This window comes from Baudoinia panamericana (genome assembly GCF_000338955.1).
Source record: "Baudoinia panamericana UAMH 10762 unplaced genomic scaffold BAUCOscaffold_11, whole genome shotgun sequence".
In the NCBI taxonomy this organism is placed as follows: Eukaryota; Fungi; Ascomycota; class Dothideomycetes; order Mycosphaerellales; family Teratosphaeriaceae; genus Baudoinia; species Baudoinia panamericana.
The window spans coordinates 571,666-598,208 of record NW_006911267.1 but is presented as its reverse complement, the minus strand read 5'-3'; the positions used below and the strand labels follow the sequence as shown (position 1 = coordinate 598,208).

Below are 26,543 nucleotides of genomic sequence, written 5' to 3'. Positions count from 1 at the left end.
CGAGACGACGCAGGTCCTATTTTCTAATAGACACGTGGGAGCGGAACCGCAAGCTGCTATCTGCGTATGCTGTATTACTAAAGGAGGGACGGGGCGCAGTCGTCTCGCTGGCAAGACTACAATACCAGAACGCAGAAGAGGATGGGGAGGTTGTTATGGATATGGAAAATGGACATGGCTGATGGCTCGTCTCGGAGCTCGGGGCCCGAAGGGCTCGCTTCCGAAGACCGAAAGGGCCTCTTCTCAGCTGTGGACGGCAGGGCGAATGTGTTCTCTGTGTGGTAGACGGACGACACTAAAGCAGACAGCATCTTGTAACTAAGGCAGCAAATGCTTTCAGGCAACGCTCAGTGCATCCCGTAGGAGCCCGCCGATCCTGTCAAGCCCGCCATCTTCGGTTGTGATAATCCTCTTCGGAATCTCCCACTCAACGACCGGCTCCTTCTTCATCTCCTTCTTGAGCTCAGCCTCAACCAGGGTACCATACGAATGATCGAGGAAATCCTCTAGGTTATACTTGTCCTTCGTGAACTGCTGGCCGAGGATCTTCGCCAAAGTGGCCACATTAGGATGGTAGTGCGACTGCAGGCTCTCGAGCTCCCACAGCGAGCTATCTATCGCCCCAGTGAGGTTCGGGTCTCCTTCTGATGGGTTGAACGGATCATTCATGCCATCTTCTGCAGGCTCCGACTTGGCAGACCAGATCGCATGTGCAGGATGATAAGGACGATGCAGCATGAACGTACATGACGGATGCTGCCTCATCATATTGTAGACCCATGGTACCACCCAGACGATCGCTGCCGGCGGTGCTTGCAAGCTAAGCCGCGCGAGCCTCTTCATGAAGCTCGCCACCATGGCTGCAGGTAAATGCGACGAGCTCATGAAGGTTTCAAGCAGCCGGAAGAAGCGACTACGGTGCTTGCTGTGCATGATGTCCTCATCCAACAGGCTGTACAGCTTCGTATAGAACTCCGGGTAGTCAATGTTCTTCTCGGTTATGAGGTAAAAGATGCTGTTCAGAGCGAGTAGCGCGAGTGACCCACTTGCATTAAAGGTGTCTGTGAGGAAGTCCGTAAGCAACTCTGACCGAGTAGAGAACCATGGAAGGAGATGTGTCGTTGCAACGCTGATTATGCGCTTGCGTTGGTCCGGCGTGAGCTTTGAGCGAAATATGGTAAGCCATGCTTCTTGCGCGACCTTACGGTGTGCGTTGAGAGAGCGCAACTGCTTGTGTCCTTCGGATGGCGGCTGCCCGTACCAGTGTTGCAGGTCATCGTCTGACTTTGGCACGTCTTCGATCTGTGTCAGAAGCTCGATAGCATTGCGTGTAGCCGCCTCTCGATCCAAGTGGGAAGTGGCTAGAATTTGCTTGACCACGAAGAGAGTGTAGAAGCGCACATCATCGTGCTCTTCCACATACCGCTCGACGAACTCCTGTCTCGCTCCCTCAGCTTCCGTCTTCTCCAGCAATGCCTTCAGCACCCGCCAGAATGTTGAGCTCTCGGTCTTCCACGCCTGCTCAGCCTGTTTGACATCCTGCGCAATTTCCACCTTAACGATTCGCATGAGCAGTGTCAGCGCCGTGCTTTCTTGCGCTGGGTCTGGAACACCAATCCACTCCGTCGAACTCTGAACGTACTCTCTCAGCCGCGCTTTCAGCCACCGAACAATCTGAATGTCGGCATCAGAGGCGCCGCCTCGCTTTCGCAACTCGTCTGCTGCAATAAGACGGCAGAAGACTCTACAGAGCGAGACTGCTGCAAGCGAAGCAGCTCTCGGCTTGGTCTCATAGTTGCGCTGGAGCCGTTGAAGCTCGACGATGTTATTGTAGTGCTCCCGGCCATGGAGAACCTGTTCCTCAAGGCGCAAGACCTTCTCTTCAGTGCTCTCGCCAGCTGCTGCCGTCTTGGGTGCTTTGCGCGACTTCAAGGCCACATCGCGTGCAGCAGTATCATCTAGCTTTCTCTTGCGCACCCCTGTGGGCTCCGCAACCAACCCCGGCATGGTCGTTATTCGGCTCTCGACATGAAGTTGTCGCATCAAAAATTCATTGGTACCTTAGGAGAGTGTTGCCCGTGATGCCTTAGGCAGAAAACGTAGCGTGCCAAGACGATGAAGCTGCGGAAGCGAGGAAGAGCCGACTTTGAGGAGTTCGCATCACTGGCGACGAGCATTGAGAAGCTCTGTGATCCAGTAACTCTTAACTATGGCGTCGCTTATCGCCAGACGCGGCCTGAGTATGTACTCGTCCAGCATTCAGCTCTGCAGCCATCGCTAACGGTCTGTAGGCGCCGCCCTGGCCCGCCCAACCCTCCGCTCCACGATCCCGGCCTGCACCACTGCCTTCACCACAAGCATCCCCCGCCGCGCCGACAACGTGCCGCAGAGAGATCCCAAAGAGACCGCACAGTCCATTCTTGACGCACTCCCCGGCAACAACCTCGTCTCCAAAACCGCCATTCTCTCCGCCGGTGCCGGTATCTCCATTGCCGCGATCTCCAATGAGATCTACGTTGTAAACGAGGAGTCCATTGTCGCTTTCAGTATCCTCACTATCTACTGGTCTATCTACCAATATGCCGGTCCTATGTACAAGCAGTGGGCGGACTCGCTAGCGGACAAGTACGCTGGCATTCTGAATGCGGCAAGGAAGGACCACACCGACGCCGTCAAGGCTAGGATCAACAATGTGAAGGACCTGAGCGGGGTGATTGACATCACGAAGGACCTGTTCGCGGTCTCGAAGGTGCGCCTGCATACACTCGTCGAATTCTCCGCCAGGTTCACCCGAGTGGCATACTGACACCTGTCACAGGAAACTGCCCAACTAGAGGCCCAAGCCTACGAGCTCGAGCAGCGTACTGCGCTTGCGCACGAAGCGAAGACCGTACTTGACAGCTGGGTCCGCTACGAGGGTCAGGTCAAGCAGCGACAACAGCAAGAGCTGGCCGCCAGTATCATCGCCAAGATTGAGAAGGAGCTCGAGAATCCGAAGGTGCTTGACCAGATCCTGAAGCAGAGCGTGTCTGATATCGAACGCATTGTCAGCCAGAAGTCGTAAACATCCCGATGACTGGTATGGCCATGGAGTAGATGGGGTGTGGTTGATGAGCTCTGTACATAGTAGTTTTAGCCATCTCAGTATTGAAGTTATCGTGCCATCAATTGCGTTTCAGATGGCAGTATCACCACAAAGCTTTTTGGCGTCGTCGTATCACGTACAAGAGCCTAGACAGGTGGGACGCGCTTTTTGACTCCACGCTGTTACTGGGGCATGTTGACTCGGTCATGCTGTCCTTTCAATCACTATTTCCTTGTATGTCAAGCCATAGCCTCCTCCCTTGCTATGTACGGATCCATTGAGAAGCTCGGTGGATGTCAGACCACAACTACTTGAACACCATGCTACCGATGTCGTGAAACATTCTCATTCTTAAGAATCGCCCTGCGCTACCTGAGCTGTATCTGTACGACCATTCTTGGGTAGCGGCGACACGACACCGGCAATATGATGCAGCGATCGCCCATGCCGCCTTCTTTTGCGCCGCATCATATCAATCATCAGCACGGCGAAGACTCAGACGATAGCGAAGCGGAGGAGTTTGCCGTATCTTCTGAAGGCGATGGTCACACTGAGGAGGACCATGACGAGTTGCATGAATCAACGAGCATAGCGCGTATAGCGGCGCAAGATCTTTCAGACGGCGCCAATAAGCCTACTGGTGTACGAGAGGGCGCAGAAGATGAGACAGGCGATTCCGAGGATGGCGCAGAGCCCGAGCTGAAGGGCTTGCTACCGCGTGATAAACAGAGACGGACCACGCACTACAATTACCATCTGGAGAAGCAGATGTCACACGTAGAGGCCAAGCAATTCTACCAAAACCAGCGGGCGGAGCAAGGCTCTACCAGTGGAAGTCCAGTAATAGGGCGGAGCCCGACATTGAAGGCGCGAGCGTACTCAAGCCATGCAGGCGGTGATGCTAGCATGTTCTCGCGGAGCGCATCAGCTAGGAGCAAACTCGGTGTGTCAGGCACTAAAGATCCTAGTGTGCCTCCTGTAGGCTTGTATCAAAGTGCACTTCCAGTCGGCGTCAGCGATAGGGGAGCAGTCAATGGCAAAGCCGCTCATCATGCCGGTGACAATGGGTACGACGATCCGTACATAGCCGCAGATCGAGCAGCGAGAGCACATGATCTCCATCCAGGCCTACCGCACGAGCGTAAACCGCTCCTTGAGAAGGAAGGCATACACGGTGCGGGAGCTGGTATAGGGCTAGGCGCACCTAGCGATTCGAGTGTGACTGCCGAGCTACAAGCCATCTACAGCAACATCCAGAAGATTCTCGATATTCGACACAAGTACATGCGGCTTTCGCTGCAAGGCCCGACCGACAATCCACGAGATGAACCAGGATGGGATATATACCCGCCGATGCCTGAGCCAGTCTGGCAGGAGAATAGAGAGCGTTCAAATGCGAGGCCAAGCGAAGAAGTATTTCACGACGGAGCTGTGAATGGCTCGCCTAACGCGACGCCAAAGCGGCCTGTAGTCAAGCCTCCTCCGACGAGAAGACCGCGAAAGATGGGTCAAGACATTGGCGAGGACTTCGTGCTGGAAGATTGTTTGCCCGTTCCTGAGCCTTCGGAACTGATGTACAAGCTTGACGAAGCTGGCGTATATCAAGTGTACGAGAACGCATCGTCTGCTGAGCTTGGCGAACCGATACTACACATACCTACAATACGTGAGTTCTACATGGATCTGGACGCTATCCTAGGCATCTCATCGGATGGGCCGAGCAAAAGCTTCGCTTTTCGGCGGCTGCAGTATCTCGAAGGCAAGTTCAATCTATACGTGCTGCTTAACGAGTATCAAGAGGTAGCGGACACGAAAGCAGTGCCTCATCGTGATTTCTACAACGTGCGAAAGGTCGATACTCATGTTCATCATTCAGCGTGCATGAACCAGAAGCATCTACTCCGCTTCATTAAGAGCAAGATGAAGAAGTCGCCGGACGAAGTTGTGCTGTTTAGGGACAACAAGCACCTCACGCTCCGCGAAGTCTTCGAGTCCATCAACCTTACGGCCTACGATCTGAGCATCGACACGCTGGACATGCATGCTCACACCGACTCCTTCCACCGGTTCGATAAGTTTAATCTCAAGTACAACCCCGTCGGAGAGAGCAGACTGCGGACCATCTTCCTCAAAACTGACAATTTCATCCACGGCCGCTATCTGGCTGAGATCACGAAGGAAGTAATAAGTGACCTGGAGAGCAGCAAGTATCAGATGGTGGAATGGCGCATCAGCATCTACGGCCGCACGCTGGACGAGTGGGACAAGCTTGCAGCGTGGGTAGTAGACAACAAGCTGTTCTCGCCCAATGTCCGCTGGCTAATTCAAATCCCGCGCTTGTACGACGTCTACAAGTCCTCCGGCTTGATGAATCGCTTCGAAGAAGTCATCGCCAATGTCTTCCAGCCGCTCTTCGAAGCTACACAGAACCCGCAAAAGCACCCTAAGCTACACATCTTCCTGCAACGCGTCATCGGCTTTGACAGCGTGGACGATGAGAGCAAAACCGAACGCCGCATCTACCGCAAGTTCCCTTTGCCCCGAAATTGGGACACCATGCAAAACCCGCCTTACAGCTACTGGATCTACTATTTGTTCGCCAACATCGCCTCACTCAACGTCTGGCGAAAGCACCGCGGCTTCAACACCTTCGTGCTCCGACCCCATTGTGGTGAAGCGGGCGATACCGATCACTTGGCTGCAGCAGTGCTGTGCTGTCATAGTATCTCGCATGGTCTCCTGCTGCGGAAAGTGCCACTGCTGCAGTACATCTTCTACCTCGAGCAGATTGGGGTGGCGATGAGTCCGCTGAGCAACAACGCCTTGTTCCTCGCTTACGAGCGTAACCCGTTTCTGCAGTACTTCCGGCGCGGACTCAACGTGAGCTTGTCCACCGATGACCCACTGCAATTCGCATTCACGAAAGAGCCGCTCATCGAGGAATATGCTGTCGCGGCGCAGATCTACAAGCTTAGTGCGGTGGACATGTGCGAGTTGGCGAAGCATTCGGTGATGCAGAGCGGGTTCGAGCATGCGGTCAAGCAGCGGTGGCTGGGTGAGAATTACCATCTGCCTGGTGTGGCAGGAAACAATATGGCTAAAGTCAATGTGCCCAACATCCGAGAAGCGTTCCGACATGAGACATTGGAGCTGGAGCTGCAAATGATCGATAAATATACCCGACCGCGAGAGGCGCAAGACCTCACGAACGTCTCTTTGCCGGAAGCCGCCAAGCAGGGCCCGCCGAGCCCGACGGCGAGCATGATGACCAACCCGAGCGCGACCAACCCTCTCGGTATCAACACCAGCTCATACCGCGCAGGGGGTAGTCAGTATACTCAGCCAAACAGCAATTCTACGCCGCACTATCATGACTCAGTACCTCGAGTACATCCTCCACCACCTGGCCGTGACGGCGGGCATGGTAGTGGCAGCATGATATTCTCATCTCCCTCAACACTTACCGGGCATCCCAATTTCCCGCCTCAACCGCCCGAGCCCGCCTCAGCACTTACGCAAACGGCGAACCTTACGCCCCAATTGTCTGCGCCTTCTGCACTGCGATCATCGTACAGCGCGTCTGGTGGGAGCGATCTGGTCGAGCCTAGAATGTTTCCAGGCGTAGTTAGCAGGCAGCGGAGACGCTCGAGTTTGCTCATTAGCCAGCGAGACTCAACCGGCAACCTTAGCGTCGGCAGCGCTGGCGGAGCATTGGGTGGGGAGGACGGGATGCAAGGTAGCATCGGGAGCCTAGGCTCTGCGCCTCTTGAGCGCTTTGGAGGAGATGCGGCGTCTCCGGTGGAAACGAAGGAGACAATTCCGGAGGCGGAGGCTGGCTTGGAGACTGACGAGGATGATGACTGAGATGACGGAACGATACTAGATATTCTCAAGGACGTGTGGCGGACGCGCACATGCTAAGAGGCCACGAGCGGTGCCTAGAGGCTAAGCACAGCATATCCCTAGAGCTGGTTCTGTGATGGTCAGATATCTGAGTAAGACATTCGTCCGCGTCAAGAAAACCAAGCAATCGTCCCACGACTTTCCTTTGTGAGACGCTCATCGTCCGGCAACGCGTCTCGCGCGAACATTGCTGCACTCTGCCTTCGCAGGGACACGCCCCGGACGGTTGTAAGAAGCTGTAAGGGCTCCTTTCTGTGAGAACAGAGCCTGAGCATCTCTCTAAACTTTAGGCTTCTGGCCGACCGGGGGCGTTTGGGAAATTGATGACGAACAAGCCTCGCAGGACGTCATGGACGTGTAATGGCACAATGCTCTGCAGGTAAGGTAGCTCATCGGCTCGTTTCTGTTGCTGTCAATAAACAATGCTTCGATTGTTTGCACGCTCCACTGTAGCTTCGGTAAGACCTACATTAGCCACTTCAGTGTCAAGACCTGCGTTTCCAGCTATACAACAACGGGCAACCATGGCATCAGACAATCCTAGTAAGTATCAAACCGATGCGGACTTGCAAAGCCATTTTGTCTGATGTCGGGTAGGCAAGAGGACGAACGATCAGCTCAAGACGAGTGATCTCTTCAATGTCGACTTTGTCACAGCCGTAGTGACCGGCGGCGGCACAGGTATTGGATTAATGATAGCTCAGGCGCTTGTTACGAACGGAGCGAAGGTCTACATCACCGGCAGAAGAGAGGAAGTGCTCGAATCAACCGTAAAGCAGTATAACACTGGGCCTGGTAGCCTCCACGCTCTGCCAGGAGATGTGAGCACGAAAGAAGGCGCTATCAAGCTCGCAAAGGAAATGGAGCAGAAGGAGCCAAAGGGCATCCATCTGCTTGTCAACAACGCTGGCATTGCGCGAGACGACAACACCAAATTCTGTTAGCGACCTTGAGCTCTACGGTCGTGGTATGAGCTGACATGGTCCAGCCACAAATGGCCAACCCAACATGGAAGATCCTAATGCCATCTCTCAACACTTCCTCAAGAGTGAAGAGCAGCAATTCCAAGAAACCTTCCAGACGAATGTCATAGGTCAGTACTTCATGAGCATGGCCTTCCTGCCCTTGCTTGCCAAAGGCCGCGAGGTCACGCCCGGCTATACCACCTCGGTCGTCAACGTCTCTTCCATCTCTGGCCAAATGAAGGGCTCCTCCAACGGCCAATTTGCGTACGCCAGTTCGAAGGCAGCCTTCACGCATATGAGCAGGATGCTCGCCACCACTTTCAAGGTACGGCTTCACATGCCCTTCCAGTGCATTTGCCGTCATGGCCACGATCGGTACGCTGATATTCGAAACAGGACTGTAAGGTTCGTGTAAACGTAATAGCACCTGGAATCTTCCCGAGTGAGATGACGACGAACGAGAGCGGCGACGATAACAAGAGCCAGCTTAGCAGCAAGCCAGGCAATCCTGCAGGCAGAGGAGGGCACGACAGCGATATGGCCGCTAGTATATTGTTCCTGGCTGGGAAGGGCGGACTGTTCTGTAAGTGCCCGTTCTCTGATCTGGCATGCATGGCTAATCATACCTCACAGACAACGAGCAGATATTGTACCCCGACGGTGGCAGCACGCTGCAGGCCCCTGCCTTCAAGTAAGAGTAGGTAAAGTCCCGTATCTGTGTCACCATCCTAAGACGATGGCGTGCCTTTATGGTATTGTTTAGGCCCATGGCAGCAGCTTGTTGACGTGAAACTACGTTGGGATGTTACCCAGGCCTGAGATGCATCGTTACTGCACACCAAGCAGAAAGGCAGACTAACCTACGTACGATCACTGAGAGGCATAGCAGAACGCCATATCCAGGAGAAACTTGGACTACTAGAGAAACCCAAAAGCATCACTGCAAGTATCTGGACCATTGGCGCTTCCAGACTGTTTGGTCTTGACATGATGCTGAGAAACCCGTCTTCGCACGCACGCTCTCCAGGAGGCAAGTTCGCAGCGACACGAAGTTTGCGGCCCTCCCATGAGCATACACGCATTGTCATGCCATTGGGAAAGTGCACCCAGAGGACTGCATATGCTTCAGAGGTGAGCTTTCTAATTTCTAATTATGGAGCTTGAACCTCACTTTAACAAGCACTGGCTTTTGTTTCTACCATCCATGCTATAACAATCGCTTGCATCTTATTGTCAGATCTAGAATGGCGACCGGCCAATGGTTGAGCATATCGTTCCGGTGCCGCATTCGTCATGTGCTGAAAGAAGACTCGAAGCTGGACTACAACAAAGCCACTCCACAGCAGCAAGCATTGCCGACCGCACAACATCGCATCGTCATCCAGAAGGTAAGACAGTACCGCACACATGTATTCACGCAAGAGCAGTATGGACGCCGAGCGTGTTCGGGCCTATATCGAGGCCCTCGAACGGAGGAGGATACCAGATGGGGCCCTTTATCCACCAGACTTCAGCCCGACAACCAGTACAGCAGACAGCATTGCCCGGAAAACAATGCTAGATGGCATAGCTAGCAAGGCTACAAGCACAGCTACTGATCCGATCTCGGACACAGCCTCCAACCTCACAATGGCGCAATTTGCCTGGAAACTGCTGGTCTTGCTCTTCCTGCAACTCACCTGGCCGATACGAGTCGTCTTTTCGTTTGTTTTCGACGTCTCCGCCTCAACTGTTCACAGCTACTTGTGGCCGACGTTCCGGCTCTTTCTGTGGTCTGCGGCTATAGCTTTCGTGCTTTGGGTAGCGATTGCGTGCCTGTTGGACGGGCCGGAATGGTTCGAAATCCTTGGAGGGATGGCGAGGGACAGATATGACGAGTTTGCGCTCAACAACAACATCTTGCTGAGTGTCGAGCATGGCTGGGCCAACTTCAAGCAGGCAAGTTACGATCAGTACCTGCGGCTGAGATACAACGCCATCACCGACCGCGTCAAAGCAGCTATTCGAGATCTATACTTCCTGCCCGACAACACTATGCGCTTGATCAGGCGCAATTGGCGGAAGGCAGTATTACTCTCGCTGCTACTAAGCTGGGCTCTGTTAGCCAGACAGGTTGGTCCAGAGGTGGATCGATACCAATTCGTGCCTATGTACCGGTTGGCAGCGAAGTTTGGGACACAAGTGCCGGAATGGGTCTTCGACTACCACCTTGACCGGAAGTCCGACGGAAGCAACAGCCATTTCAGACCAGAGCCTGAAACATCGCCAGCTGTACGATATCAGGACTGGGCGAAGCCCGTTGCAGAAGATGGCACTGTCAGCGCCAGCGTTAAGCCTGCCGTAGTGACGGTCACTGTCACTACTGTAAAGACAAGAAGCCTCCATGAGCTGCCGGCAGAGACGGACGCCTCGTGGCCCAAGGTCAGGACGAATGTGAGCAGAGATATGGTGTATTGCAAAGTCTGTCGGCAGTATCATTGTAATGAGCTACCTTATTGAATCAGTACCTGCTTACAGCGGCGATGAGCGAAGGTTCGTGGACCGTTCCAACAGCACGGCGATGGCATCAGTAGCGGTGGGGTAGAAAGGCAGCGCCGGCCGCCATTTGACCTGCTGAAAGCGGAAGAATCGAGGAATGCTTGGCTACCAGTTGACCGGAACAAGGCTTTGTAGATCGCCAGAGCCTGCCGTAGAGAGAACAAAGAGCGCCACTTGGTGCGATCGCTCCTTTGCAAAGACTGTATAGAAGATGCACAACATCATGATCTCCATCGTCGGCAAGGCCGCCCGCGAAGATGTACGCTCCACCACCAATACAACTCACCAGAGCACAGATCGAGAAGTTGAAGCAGGAAGCGGCAACCAGGCAAGCAGCAAAGAGAGCAAGTACCGAGAGCAAGGACTCGAGCGAACAGAAACCGCGATCAATACCGAATTCGCCTAATGGAGGCACTCCACGAAAGGGACGCCTTGGACTAGGCGGCATGCGTAAAGTCTCGAAGCCGATAACCGCACCCCCAACCTCTGCGCTACCACCGCCAGCGCGCAGACCCGGAGCTGAGGAGAGGGACACCGTAAAGCGACCCAGTCAACCAGACGTTGAGAAGACTTCTACTGCTGTCACTTCACCCAGTCATCCTGGTGTCCGTGCCGAGAGGCGTGCTGGTTCGCCGCGCAAAGCGCCCGTGCCACCAAGGCGACCGCCTCGACCTTCCAGCCCGTTGTTCACGCCCTCAGTGCTCGGATCTTTCCCTCTGTCAGACGGCCCGTCGGACTTGACACCTGAGAGAAGCCCACCTCCAGTACCAGAAAAGTCGCCACGGAGGCAGGATAGTAGTACACAGCTATCGCAGCAAGTGCAGCCAAGCCCTGGACCAGCAGCTTCCCAAGAAGTGGTGTTGAGACGGTCCATTGTGCAGCTTAGCATCCAGGACGCGCATAGTGGCGTGGAAGATGTACGGTCACCAGAAGTATTGCATTCTTCGAAGGCAGGCGTCGTCATCTCTGCTGCGAATGGCAAGTTGAGCCCGAAGCCGGCAAAGAAGCTCGCGTTCACAGAGCCAGCTTCCAAGAGTGAACATGTCAACCATCGGCCAGCGGTGCAGAGCGGCAAGGTGGAGAAGATACCACGGAAGCGAGCAAGCGCAGCTGATGCACTGGAAGCGACACTGCTCGAGCTTGAGTATCCTGGCTTGCAGAGTCAGCCTCGACGTGCAACAGAGAGTTCCAGCAAAGCGGCAAGTGTGCTCTCGCCCGCCGCGCCTTTTGCAGAGGCGCATATACCATGGAAACGAAGAGCCAAAGGGGAGACCATGAGCATGCTGCTTGATGCCGGATTTTTTCCACTAGATAGCAGCAGTGTGCGCAAACGTGCATTTGCCAACCTTCACGTCAAGCCACCGCCACCATCACCGTCGCCGTACTTGGACAAGGAGCTGCCGGACACGCCTGATAGCATTGCTGCCACGCCGACTGAAGTGTACCCTGGAGAGAAGCAAAGAGTGCTCCCACCTATCCCCAAGGTGCGCAAGACCGTCAAGCCAAGAAGAAGTCCACTTGCACCGGTTGTGACAACAAGCGGCAGAGCAAATGGCAGCGCGGGTCCGTTAGTGGACCCCACTGTACGCTTGTCATCAATCCCGGAGTCAATGAGCGTGACGGAGAACTCACCACCTCCGTCTGCCTCTTCCGGTGTGACAACTCTGGTAGCCACGCAACTCCACCTGAAGGGAGGCTCGGTCTTGACGGTCACGCCACCTGAACTAACGGCTTGGGAGCGGCACGTATACATTCAGGGTGCTATACGACTTCCCAAGCCTGCTATCATGCCGCGGAAGAACTCTATTGCAAGTCTCGAGCCGTTTCAGGATGTGATCGAGCACGTCTACCAGCACGCCTTGCACGTACCACGAAGGCGAAGCGACGATGCCGTAGTCGAAGATATCTGCGAGTGGTTCGACGCTTTTGGCTTCGAAGATATCGCTTATAGAGGCGATGTGCGCATGCTAGATTACAATGATATTGGTGAAGTGGATGACCTGGGAAACGTGATTGGCCCAACAGACAAGGGCTACAGCACGCCGTCATCTGAGCCGACCGCAAGCCCGCTACAGAAGGGCATGGCCAGGGAAGTAGTGGCGGCGTTGAAGTCACCAATGCCTCCACAGCCACCAATACCGCCCGTTGAGACCGAAGAGACTCTACGCGCAAGAGGCATTGCCCGTTTGTCCCAAGGGTCACGTGGCAGTACATCGTCGCGGAAAGAGTCCCTTACATTAGGTAAAGCAGAAGCCATTGCGTCGTTCACACCGCTTCCGGAGATCAGCATGTTAGTACCAGCAAGTCCAACTGTACCCTTGGCGAGTGCAGCCAGTATAGCACGAAAGATGTCCGGCAATCAAGGCGGCATGGAGTGGGCTGACGATATTGCAGAGATTGACGAGCACTCAGCATGGGTAGCATCAGCGTTCATCCGTAGGCATCCAGTGCACAAGAGAGTTCCGAGCAAAGAGTCCCGGGGTCCGGTAGGAAGTATGCGGTGGCTTATGTCGGCGGTGTAGTTTTGATGATAGACGGTACGAGGAGCGTCTGTGGTAGATCTCAATGCATAGCGTACTCAACACGTTGCTTCCACGTTCTTGTCCGTCAGTAGATCAAGCCATGCCATCACTTGTACCACATAAGATGGCCTTTGGATGACGAGGGCCAGCTCGAGACCTTTCTATGTTTCTTGCACAGAGGAGCAGCGACTGCATCGTCCCGACTGTCCAAAGGCCCTTCGGACGACCCTCATATGCAAACGGCAGCGTTCTCACGCAAGCCGTGTCACCTGTGAAGGCGCTGAACTACGATAAGGCGTCACGATCTCTAGCCGCATGGTTGAAGCCAAACATCCTTCTCCGGAGGTACGTGAAACACCATTGCGACGATCATGCTGCTGTGCCTGAGGATGATCGAGACGATCCTTCCTCGGCTTCGACGCCAACGCATGCAGGAGGCTTGGAATACGGCAAAGACATGCACGGCTCCACGTGGGTATCGGCAGGCCGTATGACCACATGCCGTGGATCGCAGAGTGATCGGATAAAATCAATTCGTGAATGGACTAACGAACATCTGCGCCACCAGGATTATCTTGCATGGGCGGGAAGGAAAAGGTGAGGCGACCAACAGCGGCGGTATGCGCCAGGGCGAGCGGGTCTACATGCAAGCTTCCATGCTTTGTTTGTGTACCGAGCAGCGCCCCTACTGGTGGGCTCCTGGAGCTGGCCCGGCTTCAGGTTTGCCTTGCGAAGCGTACGGCGTGCGTGGAAACTGTGCATGGCGTGGGATGTGACAGCTGTGAGCATGGCCTCTCACCTGATACTCCTGAATACGCCTTTTGCGAGCTGCCATTGTATACAAGAAGAGTCGCCTCCTCCCTGTGCCGTCTTTGCTCGCCTCACTTCAACATTCTGAAGTTCAGCTCTACCAACGAATAGTGTGACAGCTGCGTGGTAAGATCAGCATCGTCGATACAGCTTGCGATTGGCAGAGCTGTTGCTCTTGACACTGCTTCTGTGGACTTCTACTATGTACTCCAGCGACGTTCTCCTGCAGCAGCTAGAGCAAGAGAAACGAGCAATATGGAGCGCACATCCATCCGAGCAAAGTCGTCAGCGAGCGTGGCTTGAGCGGAAGGCTCAATTGCTTTCATACCTTGCAAGAGACTCCTCATCGTCAGCGCCTCCCACCCAGGTATGTTCGCCAGGTTCAAGCCCAGTGGCACCGACGGCGACATCGGTAAGTCTTGTCGACTACGGCGTGCCAGTATCCATCTAACAATCGCCAGTCAGCGAACAAGCAAAAGACAAACGAACTCGCCCCATCAACCTCACATAGCAATGCCGCCACGAACATGGCGCGGTCGACGACCGCATCCTTTACGACTACAACGCCACTTAATGATGCACCCAGTGTACAGCCAAGTCATCCGCGAGCTCCCAGCATGTCTACAAGCGCCGGTCTACCCTGTCGCGCCGCACCCTCGAAACGATCAACGCAGCACGTCGAAGCCCTAGTGTACGATCCGGCCACTTTTGTCTCCCGACTGGAATCAAGTCATCAGGTTGCCTTGCCAATCGCAGCAAAGCGGCAACGAGTCGGTGGCTCTAATGTAAGCCAAGAACTGCTCTTAGGCGCCTCGCATCTTGCAGTAAGCAACGCCCACTTACCGCCTCTGCCGCCATTCGACACCGCGGCAATCGCAATGGTGTCACCGAGTACCAGCATGTCGAGTCAGCCGTCGCTGCAGTCACTCACTTCGAGCGAGGCCATGTCGCGGCAGAGTAGTGTCACCTCGACATCGGTGGCTGACGCTTTCGACATGATGCGCGTTGAGTCGTCTTCCACCACTCGCTCTCAGCAGTCTGATTTCGTTCCCTTCCCTCTCTACAATGAAGAAGATTTCTTTGGCTTGGATGCTTCATTTGTTTCAGAAGCACCTACCGAGAAGCCTTGTAGTAGTCTCGTGCAGACTCTGCCTGGCTTTGATGATGGTATGTATGAATGCAGTAGTGGCGTGCAGATGGTGAGCAGCATGGGTGCTGGGTTTGTTGGTCAACATCCTTCTGTCTTTGAGTCTTTTCCTAGTGCGAGTTGTGGTCGAAGCGATTATGCTCAAAAGGCAGACGAACCAACCGAGCAGGCACATGACATGAAATGCAGCCTGTCCGACCAAAGCGATTCAGCCACATCGCCACTGTTTGCGGACCCGATGACTGCCAAGGCGGTCGAACGGCGCCGCAAGCATATCGAGAACGGCAGACAAAGCATTGCCCCCAAGACCATACCGCAAGGACCAAGATCGACCTCGACGCTCGGGTCGTCGGTTCCCTTGCAAACAACCAGACTGTACGAATACCAGCGGCGCAAGGCAGCAATCAGCAGAACACCTTACGTCCGACGCCAACCACCCAAGCTTCGCTGTACGCTCTGCAGCGAACACCCCGGCGGTTTCCGCGGTGAGCATGAGCTCCGACGACACTATGATCGCGCCCACGCCGAGACCAAACGCGTCTGGATTTGCGTTGAGCCCGCAGCTGGTGCATCAGCGACGAAAGAGGGATGGTGGCCCACTCGTCCGTTGGCTATTTGCAAGCAGTGCAAGCACCACAAGACGTACAATGTATACTACAATGCGGCAGCTCATCTGCGGCGGAGCCATTTCTGCCCGCGTAAGCGTGGACGCAAGGCAAGAGGTGAGGAGCGGGAGAGTCGGGCGGGGAAAGCAGGCGGTGATTGGCCGCCGATTGAATGGCTGAAGGCGAATGGGTGGCTGCAAGAGATTGAGCTGCCCACAGCACAAGCCCAGGTGATGGTGCCGAATGAACATGACATGGCCGCCGCCGCCGCCACTTTGGACACCCAGGATCTCGAGGAAGAAGAGGATGACGAGGTAGAGGAATTGCACAACGCCGATCTTGCCGCCGGTACATTGGGCTTGAAGATCTTCCCTGCCTGCCCGCCGTCGACTCTCGACTTCAGCTTCGGTCTACCAACACCGATCGATACCAACCACCATGAGGATGGCATCCAGGATCACTATCTCCACGCCCCGGCAATGGCGCACGCCGTCAGCGCACCGCCTGCGCTACGTACCGCGTTCGACTCCAGCATTTTGTACGATGACCGCGGATTTCAATTCTGAACTGATACCCCATTTCCGCAATAGGACGCTGCCGGATTGTGTTGAGGAGCTTGTTGGTGGTGAGGATGATGTGCACTGAGACGGCCGCGGCGTTGTCTGACATTGCTGTGGGCTTTCGCTTTGCTTGCAAGGCCATGCTAGCTTTCGAAATGTGTATCTTAGCTGTGGTGTAGCCGCCGACGAACATCTTCTATTCTTCGAAAGAGTCTTCCGATAGACGATAACGTCTTGTTCCCTTCTAGTCTCATGGCGGATCGCGACAGTCATGTCCCGTCAGGGAGTAAAAGCTCCCATCAAGACTTCAACATCTTATTCCTCTTCTCCCGCCGCTTCAGCCGCTCCACCCGCTTCGCGTGCATCTTCTGCGCCATCCTCTCAAACCGCTCCTTCTCCTCCTTCCGCTCCCGCTTGTCCTTGATCGACTGCACTTTCTGCTGCCGCTGCTCCTCCTTCTCCGCCTTCATCTCCCGCTCGAGCTTCTTCACCTCGGCCTCTTGCGCCTGCTTCGCCGCCCGCTTCGCATACGACGTCTGACCTGCCGTAGGCCGGAATGGTTTGCGAGGCTCGTGCCACTGCTTGCCGTTTTTGCGAAGGCCCGTCGTTGGCGGAACCCGGGCGTGCGGCGCCGCCGTGGAGGTAGAGGCGACGACCGTAGACATATCGGACAGTCGACCAGTCGCTACGTGCTTGCTACAAGCTAAGGGCAAGATGTTTTTTACCGTGCCTCGAGTGGAAATGAGCGCAAGGCGTAGAGGTTCTTGGGGCAGTTGTTTGCGGTACCTGCGCTTCGGGAGCCCCCGCTGCAGGACCCACAGAGATTTTCCACGCAGGCATTTTGCGAGTGAACGACATCGGACGCTATACGCGTAGCTCTGCTGGCACCATATCTTGGCCAGCTGCGCCCTATAAATGTGTCCTGTGCGGCCGGAAATCGATGTGCTGTTGAGTCAACAGCCTGCCATGCTACCACGATAGCATTCACCTCGACCTTTCACAGCGCTCTGAACGGCGAATGTGAAAGAGCACGAGGCTCGCCTCTTCAATTTGTCACCCATGAGAACAAGAACGATTCTCCTTTGAGATACCTCACGAACGTGGACCGCAATCGAACAAGTCGCTACAGGAGCACTCATGGATACCCAGCCCGCAGCGTTCGGCAATGACGCCACCTTGACCGACTCAGCACCGGCGACTGTGACTAACGCGACGAAAAGTCATACAAACGAAGCACTTCACGATATAGCGTTCGGCAGCATCGCGGGCCTCGTGGGCAAGATCGTCGAGTACCCGTTCGACACGGTCAAAGTCCGCCTCCAGTCGCAACCGGACCACCTGCCGTTGCGATATAGCGGTCCGTTGGACTGTTTTAAGCAAAGCATCCGACAAGACGGCTTTCGTGGACTGTATCGTGGAGTCAGTGCTCCGCTTGCTGGCGCTGCGGCGGAGACGGCGTGCTTGTTTTGGAGTTATAGTCTTGCCAAAGACCTTCTGCAGACAACGAGTCTCTTCAAGCGTACCACGAGCGGAGGCGAAGACTTGCCGTTAGCAGGACTCATCACCGCTGGTGCTATGTCAGGAGGCATCACTTCGTTCCTGTTGACGCCCATCGAGCTGGTCAAATGTCGGATGCAGGTGCCTCTACAGTCCCCTGTGGATCCCACCTTGCACGCCGGGATTCCACTCTCCTCCAAGTCGCTGTCTCCTTTCGCCGTAATACGCGACGTCTTCCGCCGAGAAGGCATCAGCGGGTTCTGGCGCGGACAGCTAGGAACCTTTCTCCGCGAGACGGGAGGCACAGCCGCGTGGTTCGGAGGCTGGGAAGCGAGCTCACTCTACCTCAAGTCCCGCATCGCCCAACGTACAAGCACCGCCGTGGCAGATGTGCAGCTACCGCTCTCGCAGCAAATGCTCGCTGGAGCTATAGCAGGCATGGCGTACAACTTCCTGTTCTATCCGGCGGATACTATCAAGTCTAAGATACAAACTGGAGAACTGTCTCAGCATGGCGCGCGGCAAACGTTCCTGTCGGTCGGCAAGGCTTTGTGGCGCACGCATGGGTTCAGAGGGCTGTATCGTGGGTGCGGCATCACGGTGGCCAGGAGCGCGCCTTCTTCGGCGTTGATCTTCACTATCGTTGAGAGGTTGAAGCAGGCGTTTGGATGATGAAATGACCGCCTAACGATACCAAAGTCGCTGAACGGTGGCTTGCAGCAGAGGTGCTCAACATGCATAGCATTGGGGAATGACATTTGACGGACGCATAGCGATGGTGTTGACAGAGGCCGGGTTGCCTACATTGCGGCATGGCAAGCGCATGTGGAGCCATTGGGGTGTGCATGGGAGGAAGCGTTAATGGCAAGGTCGGGCAAGATCTAGACGGTGAAGGTCAGGTATCCTCCCGGCCAACCGCTTGAACTGTACGCTACCTTCAAGCACCGAGCCGGTTTCCCATACATTACCCGGTTCGCCAACAATGTCAAGCTCGTTTGTAAACTCGACAACCGATATGTAGCGGGGTGACCGGCGGAGAAAACGGGGTGGCCGGCGGGTGTGCTGAGAGAGGGTAGCGGTAAAGGAGCGATGACTGGGATGACGGATGGTTTGCTCCTGATAAATTACCTCGCTCCTTGCGTTTATGCCGTACATGTTGCCATAGCGATGATCACGCATATCTAGCATCTAACGTCGTATACATTGTGTCAACACGGGATCCATAGCAGGGTGGATGAGGAGAGTGAAAGGAGTGTTCATCGCTGGCGTAGGGCTAATGGGAGGTGTTAACCGACGCCACGAGGGGATGATCGACGGCCAAGCTTTGGCGAAGGCGAGGGGTTCCTGCGCATCTCTGGCGGAGTGGCTTGCATTGCGTGACCTTGAGAACCGCATCTTCTGTATCGACCAAGTGATGGTGGACTCGAATGGCAGCACTGTATAGGTGTATTTTTTTCACGGCAGTCAAGAACGATGGTCGCTTTGATTTGTATACGCGTGGCCACGCTGTCCCTCCAGTACATAGTCGTCGACTCCAACTGCGCCTCGGCGACAGCAACCACGTCATCCACATGCACGAGTTCGGTGATCAACGCGTAACGTCCCGCGGCGGAGCAGAGGGCGGAGTGGACATGTACTGTACTGTACTGTGCTGTACTGTATTGTATTGTGCTGTGTTGTATGTAGCTCAACTGTACGTCTTCTGCCCTTGAAAGTGAGAGCGAGTGGTCCACGTTATTACATGCCGCCTTCTATATATCCTCCCTCGCCCTTCCCTCCCATCCAACATGGCCACCGCTTCGCCCCAAGGCAACGGCGCGCCTCGAGTCGCCTCGAAAGCGAACGGCTTCCACGTCCAACTCACTCCCACCAAGAGCGACAACGTGAACGGTGCCACCATCCGTCGGGCGGACACAATGGACAGTCAGGTCTTCGTCGATGCGCCCGAAGCGCCCAGCGACCAACCCACCCAGGCCGCCACCCAACGACAACACCTAGACCGATCGGCGCCCTCGACCTACTCCTCCACCCTCTCCATACCACCTCCCGGGTCGGTATTGACGGGCAAGCAAGAGCACTACCTCAAGCGCGAGCTTCTCTCCCAACAAACCGCATGGGAGGTGCATGAGCTTTCCCACCCCACCGCGCTGCAACGCTTCGGTGCGCCCTTCAAGTCCGACGCCGGCGAGGTCGCGCCCGAGGACTCCGAGCTGCCCTTGCTGCGGTACATCTTCGTGCACTTTGTGCGCAACTTTCCCTTCCTGAACCAGGCGAAGGAGAAGGAGTTCTGGCAGGACAAGCTGCAGAGCTTCTTGGAGAGCTTTGCCAACAAACATATCAGTAGTAGTGAGGACCGGCTGGAGCAGACGAAGCGCGCGAAGCTGGCATTGAAGGCGACGAAACTGGTCGAGCTGATGATGGTGTCGGGCATACCGACTGCGAGCGGCTACGAGGAACGCATCCGTTTTAGTGAGATGGAGGTGGTGGATCGGGGCGCCAATGAGCAAGGCTTGGTGGTTAATAGGCCCGAAGGGCATGAGATCAATGGCTGGGATGTCAATGTGGCGGGCGTCAGGATGGTGAGCGCGAAGAGGCACATCCGTCACCACCAACACGCCGAGTTCATTCTGCGGGTGAAGAGGAAGGACGAGCACGAAATCTACGTCGCACGACGCTTTGGAGACTTCGGACGCATGCACAAGAGACTACGCGCGGAGCTGCCGGGCAAAGTCCTCCCACCACTACCACGCAAAAACCGGGCACATTCCATCTACAGCGGCGACAACGATGACGATGACGACGAGGACGCCTCCTCCTTCTCCACAAAAGAAGAACGACACTCTCGTCCCAGCGACGCAGGCGACCCCGAACCCAGCACAGCAGCCGGCGGCTTCCGCGCCTACCTAGGCTCATGGGTCGGCGGCGGCGGCACCCCCAGCGGCCGCCACTCGCGCAACCAATCCCGCTCCTCCAACCTCTCCGCCAGCGGCAACTCCCCCCGCCCCTCCGTCGACTCGACCACCATCCCCGGCTCGCCCGAGCGAAGAGCGACCCCCTCCCAACACCCTCCCCCAGAACCTCAGCTTTTACACAGAGAAGACCAACGCGTCTCCCTGCGCGCCTTCTTGCGCAACTTCCTCCAAAACGAAGCCATCGCCAATTCAACCGCCATGACCGACTTCCTCACGCGTAACCCAATCATACCAACCGCGGAAGAACGAACCGACATTGCCCGCCGCAAGGCCATGGACGAAAAGCGACTGGAAGAACAACGCCGTTTCTTCGAAGTCGCCCGCGAGAGAGCGAGAGAGCTGGACGTGCACATGGAGAAGTTCCGGCGGAAAGTCATCGAACGCAACGGGCTACGCGATCTATTCGCCGAAATCCGAAAGAAAGACCGGATCGCGGAGTTGGATCCTGAGTACAAGAAGTTTGCGGAATGGCTGAGGATCGAAGTGGCGGCGACACTGTATCATCTATTCCTGGCCGAGGATAATAGTCCGGAACTTTTTGCGCAGGCGAAACGGATACACAGTCTGGTTCCCTACGGCGCGCTGAAGCAGGTGATTCGGTTCACGAACCCGGCGGCGGTCATGGCCGCTATATTGGATATTTTCATGGCGCAGCCGTTGGGGGCGAAGAGTCTGTTGCAGCGGATCTTTGGCTTTGCGTTGGGCGATGGGATCAGGAGCTTGCAGAAGAGTATTGATGCGCTCGCGCCGCGGATCGGGGAGGCGGCGATGTGCGAGAAGATTGCGCGGTACGCTGCCGCGGCGGAGGAGGTGAAGCAGAGGGTGCGACGGGAGGCGGCGGAGGAAGGGGTGGATTTGTTGGTGCGGATTTTGCAGTCGAGCGAGATTCAGCCGGAGTTGTCGGATGAGCAGGTCGGGCGCGCGTTCAATGCGTATGTGGCGTGGGATCGGGCGGTGGAGGAGCGGAGTAACACTGACGCCACTGCACCCACGACTTCCTCCGCGGATGGCCATGCCGGCGTACAGGAAGCGGAAGGGGAAGACGATCCGATGCAGCGCGGCGCGGAACTCTACGCCTCCCTCAAGCAACTCCTGAAGTTGCACACCCGACAGAGGGATAAGAAGATGATGCTGGAGATGGTGGAGGAGCCCAACACCCTCCGCCTCTTCCGCGACCTCTTCACCATCTTCTACGAGCCGCTCGTGCGCGTCTACAAATCCGCCAACGTCTACAACTCCGTCACCGACTTCGCCGCCTTCGCCACCGACGCCATCGCCACCATCGAGCGAGCCCAACGGGCCGACATCTCCGCCGACCCGAATCAGACGGTGCAGTCGTTTATCGATTTGTGTGAGCGGCATGAGGAGGATTTGTACAAATTCATTCATGAGGTGCATATTCATGATGACGGGTTGTTTGATAAGCTGATGGTGTGGATTGAGGGGATCCTGGATTTCTTACGGAACGGACCGGTTAATCGAAGGGGAGAGAGGGGCAGGTTGGATCTGAACCGCTTGTTCGTGCAGAGTGTGGAGGGGGGCGTGGTGGAGGGGGAGGTGGTGGTCAGGGAGGTGAATGCGCTGATCAAGTGGCAGATGGCGCGGAAGCGGTGGCATCAGGATAAGACGCGGTTGAAGATGGCGTCTGCCGATGCTACGTCGGGCTCACAACAACCACCACAACAACAACAACAACAGATGGGGAATTTGGCGGCGGCGTTTAAGCCGGGGGATTTCGGGTTGCATCCGCTTGATTTGCAGGAGTTGGGGGGTGGCGAGGAGGACGATGTGGATGGCGAGGATGGGGATAGTAGTGAGGATGAGGAGGAGGATCGGGATCCGTTTGAAGCGGAGAGGAGGAGGCGGAGGAGGGGGACGAATGCGGATGTGCTCAGGCGGAGCGCGGGGGAGCCGGTCAAGCCGATGGTGCAGGAGTGTGGGAAGATGATGCCCGGGTTTGTGGGGATGTTGCGGAAGGTGCTTGCGGAGTAAGTAATATGGATGGGCATGCGTGGATGCTATTTCGGGGAATGGGGTTTTGGAGCACAGCGATGGTGTTCGGTTGGGTTGAACGGTACGGTACACGATAACGATATATTGACGTTTTTCCTAGAGTGGCACGGAGGCGTGGCTGCGCTGGGCGTGTCCGTAAATATAAGGAGCCGTGGGGAAGGCTACGCTCGTGTGAACTTAATGCTTGCCACTGGGTCACTTTAGGATTACATCTTTGAACTCGCGAGCGGGATCTGGCGGGTCTGGGGACGTACGAAGCGTAGAGGTCGAGTGCTGGGGAGAGCAGTGCTGTAGCGAGCTGATGACCTGTCCTTCCCATCCTGTGAATGAGATCGCAAGGTTGATAGATTGGAGAAAAACAAACTGCAGAAGACTGCAGAAGTATGTCGCTGACGAAGACGAAGCGTATTGGAAAGTCTTGGCGTGACTTGTCTTTGAACCGGAGGCTCCGGGATTCAAAGCTCCTTGATGCTGAGTCCGGAGACTGCCATTGGGAGGCAGTATGGTAACTTTAGACGGATCTTGTCGGGGTCAACATGCGCTCATGTAGTATACAAATGTATGTACAGATTGGGGTTCCGGCAGGACAGCCGTATGCCGCGCTTCGATACTTGGGCAAACCGGCGGCTAGTTTCTCCTCCTTGGATTGAGCTTGCGAAGCATGACTGCTCAATCACTTCAACATAGCTTTTTGGCTCGGGCCAGCCAGCTGCGGCGTCTGCTGCATCTCTTGGCCTCTGATTGTTTGAGCGTCGCGCTACGACATCTTCTCCACGCTTTTGATGTACGCTTCCAAATCGAACTTTGGGTCTTCGGGATTCAATATCACTGCTCACACAAACCAGTCAGCCCTCGCATCACTCCGTATACCGTACCGCCTTGAGGATCCCTCAGCCTTCCCCACCCCGGTCGTTGCAATATGACCAGGCAAGTCCCGTCCTTTCCTCCCTTCCACCGCAATAAATGGATGGGGTAAAAACGCACCTCCACCCGACTTCTGACTGAACTGCTGCGGGTTCTTCTTCTTCGCGTACTCCGTCTTCGCCTCCTCTATGAGCTTCTGTTTCCGCTCGTACTCGTGCTGTGCGGCGGCCGCTTTCTCGCGCGCGGTGATGGCGGATTGGTGGGAGAAGCCATAGAGGATGCCGCCGAAGAGGGCGCTCCAGCGGAGCATCTATATCATGGACTCTCAGCACCTATTCTACTGTTCCATTCCGTGGTGAGACAGGTAGGAAGCGGGCAATGGGGTGGGGGGTAGGCGGCATACGTTCACCCCCGTGGAGGTCATTGCGGGCTAGGGGGAGAGCTGTCGCTAAGGCGGAAGGTGTGGTGTGAGGCCAATGGTTCGCAGTCGGCCTGTTGAATGAGTGACGGCGCGGGTGGAAAGGATGTGCAGCGCAAGAGATGGCGATAGGCGCGAGTAAGACCTTCTCGACTTTCCCGTTCCTGGGATGCGATGCTTGCTCGGGACTTTTGGCGGAAATTCCCCGAGATCTGCACACGTGACTGCGAGACATCAGCGCGTTTCATTCACACTTCAATGTTCCCATGATTTTGTATGGATTGAAGTGTCGAGGAGTCCATTGACGCATACGGAAGAGGATCGGGATGTCTTCGTTACAGAGTCGCAAGGATGAGATCGCGGCGAAACGGGCCAAGTTGGCGGAGCTCAAGCGACAACGTGAATTGCGCGCACGAGACCTGAGTAGTACGAGGCAGAGCGTAGGCGATGTGGCCGAAGTAGGTAGGCACGGCTGTTCGTCCACGTGATACACCACAGCACTGACTGAATGACTGTGTAGCTGGCCGCATCATCTCCCCTGCGCAGTCGGACGACCACTTCGAGGGACGACATTGACCAGCTGATATCTTTGTTGATCCCGGACCAGCCTCGCACTCCATCTGGCAAGACACGTGACCAACGTGGTAATGCTGTTGAGCAGGCGCCTGAGGGTGGCTCTGACCAGGCAGTAAATCGACAGTATCAGGACGCTTCCACCGACACGCAGACACTGGGCTTTGCCGAGTTTCAGACAGTCTATGAGATTCCGGTGGAGAGCAAGCCGGAAGTCATCACGTATAGTAAGGGCGTGCAGACAGATCTAGTTATTGAAGATGAACGCGCAGACGACGAGGAAGTGGACGAAGTCGCACAGACTCCGACGAGAAGGCGAAGACGCAAGCTTAGCCAGAGGGAACGGGAGTTGGAGGAGGAAGAGATCCGACAGCGGCTACGGGTGGAGATCGAAGAAGAACTCCGAGCGGTGCAACTAGGCGACAATTCGGACCTCGAAAAGGATCGCTCTCCAGTCCGAGAGCTTGCGCCAGAGGAACTCAACGCGGTCACCAGCAGCAACGACTTCCTCGACTTCATCGAACGCAGCAGTAAGGTCATCGAGCGCGCATTGGACGAAGAATACGACGTCTTAGCGGACTACGCCCTTCATTCACGCACCGCAGAAGAAGACGAAGACGAATACATCGGCCGCCGCGGCCGGCGCATCAAAGAAGTCGCCTCCTTCCCACTCGCGGACACCTTGGGTCTCAAACGCATGATCAGCAGCCTCGACTTCTCTCCCAAGTTTCCCGAGCTCCTCTGCACCGCCTACACCAAATCCCAAGCCTCCCCTCACACCCCACCCGGCCTCCTCAACGTCTGGAACCTCCACCTCAAAGGCCGCCCCGAATACAGCCTCCACGCCACCTCTGACATCCTCTCCTGCCTCTTCCACCCTCACCACCCCTCCCTCATCCTCGGCGGAACCTACTCCGGCCAACTCTGCCTCTGGGACACCCGCGTCCGACACACGCGCACCGGCGAACCCGTCCAGAAAACCCCCCTCACCGGCGGTCGAACAGGCCACGCCCATCCCATCTACTCCCTCGCCGTCGTCGGCACCCAAAACGCCTCCTCCATCATCTCCGTCAGCACCGACGGCGTCGTCTGCGCCTGGAGCACCGACATGCTCACCACCCCGCAAGAATTCCTCGAACTGCACTCCCCCAACCCTTCCGCCTACAAAACCGACGACGTAGCCCCGACCTGCATCTCCTTCCCCGCCAGCGACCCGACCCACTTCCTCGCGGGGACGGAACAAGGCGCCATCCACCCGGTGCACCGCTACGACCGCGCGGGAGCGAAAGCCGGCATCGACGCCCGAACCAGCTACCTCGGCCACGCCGCCCCCGTCACCGCCCTCGACTTCCATCCCTCACGCGGCAAAATCGACCTGGGCGACCTCTTCGTCAGCAGCGGCATGGACTGGACCATCAAGCTCTGGCGCGCCAAACCCCCTTCCTCCTCCGGCTCCGGCACCATCTCCGGCCAAGCGGAGCAAGTGCGCCCGCTCCTCGACATCCAACGCGAAGACACCGTCTACGATGTCCGGTGGTCGCCTACGAAACCGGGGGTCTTTGCGTCGGTGGACGGGGGCGGGAGTTTGGATGTGTGGGACTTGAATGTCAGTACGGAGGTGCCGGTGGGGAGTGCGCGGCCGAGTGGGCAGGAGAGGGATTTGTTCGGGTTGCGGAGTTTGAATAAGGTGGCGTGGGAGAAGGGGGCTGGAAGGCAGGTGGCGGTGGGGGGGTTGGATGGGGTGACGAGTGTGTTTGAGGTTGGGGCGGAGTTGGGGGGTGTGGAGACGAGGGCGGAGAGGTGGGTGGGGGTGAGGAAGTTGGCTACTCGACTCGGGAAGGGGCGGGATTGAGCCAACTTCGGAATGTGATGGCTGGTTGGCGCGATTGAAAGAGGTTCTGGTTGGAATCAGTGGGTCAGATATATTGACGATGGACTCGTAGAGTAGCTAGTCTCACTGGCCAGAGATTTGATTGCTTATGTTCGCTCTCAGGCCTCAGTATATTGGTGACCACTCAATGATAAGCCTTACATTTTTCGACCTGGATACCGATCAATCTTCGATACGTAG

At 56.1% G+C, this 26,543-nt stretch overlaps 12 protein-coding genes across 12 annotated transcripts; 9 read left to right on the top strand and 3 right to left on the bottom strand.

The window, feature by feature from the left end:
* Window positions 1-158: 158 nt before the first annotated feature.
* BAUCODRAFT_239929 (uncharacterized protein) lies at window positions 159-2,026 on the bottom strand. Its single transcript, XM_007681386.1, has one exon. It carries the CDS (start codon window positions 2,005-2,007, stop codon window positions 337-339), a length of 1,671 nt encoding a protein of 556 aa, XP_007679576.1. The 5' UTR covers window positions 2,008-2,026; the 3' UTR covers window positions 159-336.
* A 183-nt stretch (window positions 2,027-2,209) lies between these two features.
* On the top strand, window positions 2,210-3,064 carry BAUCODRAFT_159119 (uncharacterized protein; the record flags this gene model as incomplete). The annotated part of the gene is made up of 3 exons (XM_007681385.1): window positions 2,210-2,240; window positions 2,292-2,749; window positions 2,819-3,064. 3 exons carry the CDS (start codon window positions 2,210-2,212, stop codon window positions 3,062-3,064), a joined length of 735 nt encoding a protein of 244 aa, XP_007679575.1.
* Window positions 3,065-3,288: 224 nt separating this feature from the next.
* BAUCODRAFT_239356 (uncharacterized protein) lies at window positions 3,289-7,149 on the top strand. The gene has a single exon (XM_007681384.1). The coding sequence runs from the start codon at window positions 3,512-3,514 to the stop codon at window positions 6,947-6,949; it is 3,438 nt and encodes a 1,145-aa protein (XP_007679574.1). The 5' UTR covers window positions 3,289-3,511; the 3' UTR covers window positions 6,950-7,149.
* A 261-nt stretch (window positions 7,150-7,410) lies between these two features.
* Window positions 7,411-8,648, top strand: BAUCODRAFT_125274 (uncharacterized protein; the record flags this gene model as incomplete). Its single annotated transcript, XM_007681383.1, has 5 exons — window positions 7,411-7,531; window positions 7,586-7,927; window positions 7,977-8,278; window positions 8,350-8,536; window positions 8,587-8,648. The coding sequence occupies 5 exons, from the start codon at window positions 7,411-7,413 to the stop codon at window positions 8,646-8,648; spliced, it is 1,014 nt and encodes a 337-aa protein (XP_007679573.1).
* A 360-nt stretch (window positions 8,649-9,008) lies between these two features.
* On the top strand, window positions 9,009-10,600 carry BAUCODRAFT_239358 (uncharacterized protein). The gene is made up of 2 exons (XM_007681382.1): window positions 9,009-9,084; window positions 9,270-10,600. Exon 2 carries the CDS (start codon window positions 9,361-9,363, stop codon window positions 10,450-10,452), a length of 1,092 nt encoding a protein of 363 aa, XP_007679572.1. The 5' UTR covers window positions 9,009-9,084; window positions 9,270-9,360; the 3' UTR covers window positions 10,453-10,600.
* Window positions 10,601-10,699: 99 nt separating this feature from the next.
* Window positions 10,700-13,321, top strand: BAUCODRAFT_37092 (uncharacterized protein). The gene has a single exon (XM_007681049.1). The coding sequence runs from the start codon at window positions 10,749-10,751 to the stop codon at window positions 13,011-13,013; it is 2,265 nt and encodes a 754-aa protein (XP_007679239.1). The 5' UTR covers window positions 10,700-10,748; the 3' UTR covers window positions 13,014-13,321.
* A 704-nt stretch (window positions 13,322-14,025) lies between these two features.
* Window positions 14,026-16,141, top strand: BAUCODRAFT_26700 (uncharacterized protein; the record flags this gene model as incomplete). Its single annotated transcript, XM_007680960.1, has 2 exons — window positions 14,026-14,235; window positions 14,264-16,141. The coding sequence occupies 2 exons, from the start codon at window positions 14,026-14,028 to the stop codon at window positions 16,139-16,141; spliced, it is 2,088 nt and encodes a 695-aa protein (XP_007679150.1).
* A 19-nt stretch (window positions 16,142-16,160) lies between these two features.
* BAUCODRAFT_239814 (uncharacterized protein) lies at window positions 16,161-16,980 on the bottom strand. Its single transcript, XM_007681381.1, has one exon. The coding sequence runs from the start codon at window positions 16,798-16,800 to the stop codon at window positions 16,435-16,437; it is 366 nt and encodes a 121-aa protein (XP_007679571.1). The 5' UTR covers window positions 16,801-16,980; the 3' UTR covers window positions 16,161-16,434.
* A 13-nt stretch (window positions 16,981-16,993) lies between these two features.
* BAUCODRAFT_37090 (uncharacterized protein) lies at window positions 16,994-18,793 on the top strand. Its single transcript, XM_007681048.1, has one exon. The coding sequence runs from the start codon at window positions 17,273-17,275 to the stop codon at window positions 18,302-18,304; it is 1,032 nt and encodes a 343-aa protein (XP_007679238.1). The 5' UTR covers window positions 16,994-17,272; the 3' UTR covers window positions 18,305-18,793.
* Window positions 18,794-19,548: 755 nt separating this feature from the next.
* BAUCODRAFT_75796 (uncharacterized protein) lies at window positions 19,549-22,596 on the top strand (the record flags this gene model as incomplete). The annotated part of the gene is made up of 1 exon (XM_007681176.1): window positions 19,549-22,596. The coding sequence occupies one exon, from the start codon at window positions 19,549-19,551 to the stop codon at window positions 22,594-22,596; it is 3,048 nt and encodes a 1,015-aa protein (XP_007679366.1).
* Window positions 22,597-23,449: 853 nt separating this feature from the next.
* On the bottom strand, window positions 23,450-23,791 carry BAUCODRAFT_37088 (uncharacterized protein; the record flags this gene model as incomplete). The annotated part of the gene is made up of 1 exon (XM_007681047.1): window positions 23,450-23,791. One exon carries the CDS (start codon window positions 23,789-23,791, stop codon window positions 23,450-23,452), a length of 342 nt encoding a protein of 113 aa, XP_007679237.1.
* Window positions 23,792-24,008: 217 nt separating this feature from the next.
* Window positions 24,009-26,542, top strand: BAUCODRAFT_239489 (uncharacterized protein). The gene is made up of 2 exons (XM_007681380.1): window positions 24,009-24,357; window positions 24,420-26,542. Exons 1-2 carry the CDS (start codon window positions 24,226-24,228, stop codon window positions 26,322-26,324), a joined length of 2,037 nt encoding a protein of 678 aa, XP_007679570.1. The 5' UTR covers window positions 24,009-24,225; the 3' UTR covers window positions 26,325-26,542.
* Window position 26,543: the final 1 nt, after the last annotated feature.

Coding starts and splice junctions, on each gene's coding strand:
- BAUCODRAFT_239929 (XM_007681386.1), bottom strand. CDS start 2,007: ATGCCGGGGTTGGTTGCGGAGCCCACAGGGGTGCGCAAGAGAAAGCTA.
- BAUCODRAFT_239356 (XM_007681384.1), top strand. CDS start 3,512: ATGATGCAGCGATCGCCCATGCCGCCTTCTTTTGCGCCGCATCATATC.
- BAUCODRAFT_239358 (XM_007681382.1), top strand. CDS start 9,361: ATGTATTCACGCAAGAGCAGTATGGACGCCGAGCGTGTTCGGGCCTAT.
- BAUCODRAFT_37092 (XM_007681049.1), top strand. CDS start 10,749: ATGTACGCTCCACCACCAATACAACTCACCAGAGCACAGATCGAGAAG.
- BAUCODRAFT_239814 (XM_007681381.1), bottom strand. CDS start 16,800: ATGTCTACGGTCGTCGCCTCTACCTCCACGGCGGCGCCGCACGCCCGG.
- BAUCODRAFT_37090 (XM_007681048.1), top strand. CDS start 17,273: ATGGATACCCAGCCCGCAGCGTTCGGCAATGACGCCACCTTGACCGAC.
- BAUCODRAFT_239489 (XM_007681380.1), top strand. CDS start 24,226: ATGTCTTCGTTACAGAGTCGCAAGGATGAGATCGCGGCGAAACGGGCC. Junction 24,358..24,419: donor GCGTAGGCGATGTGGCCGAA/GTAGGTAGGCAC, acceptor ATGACTGTGTAG/CTGGCCGCATCATCTCCCCT.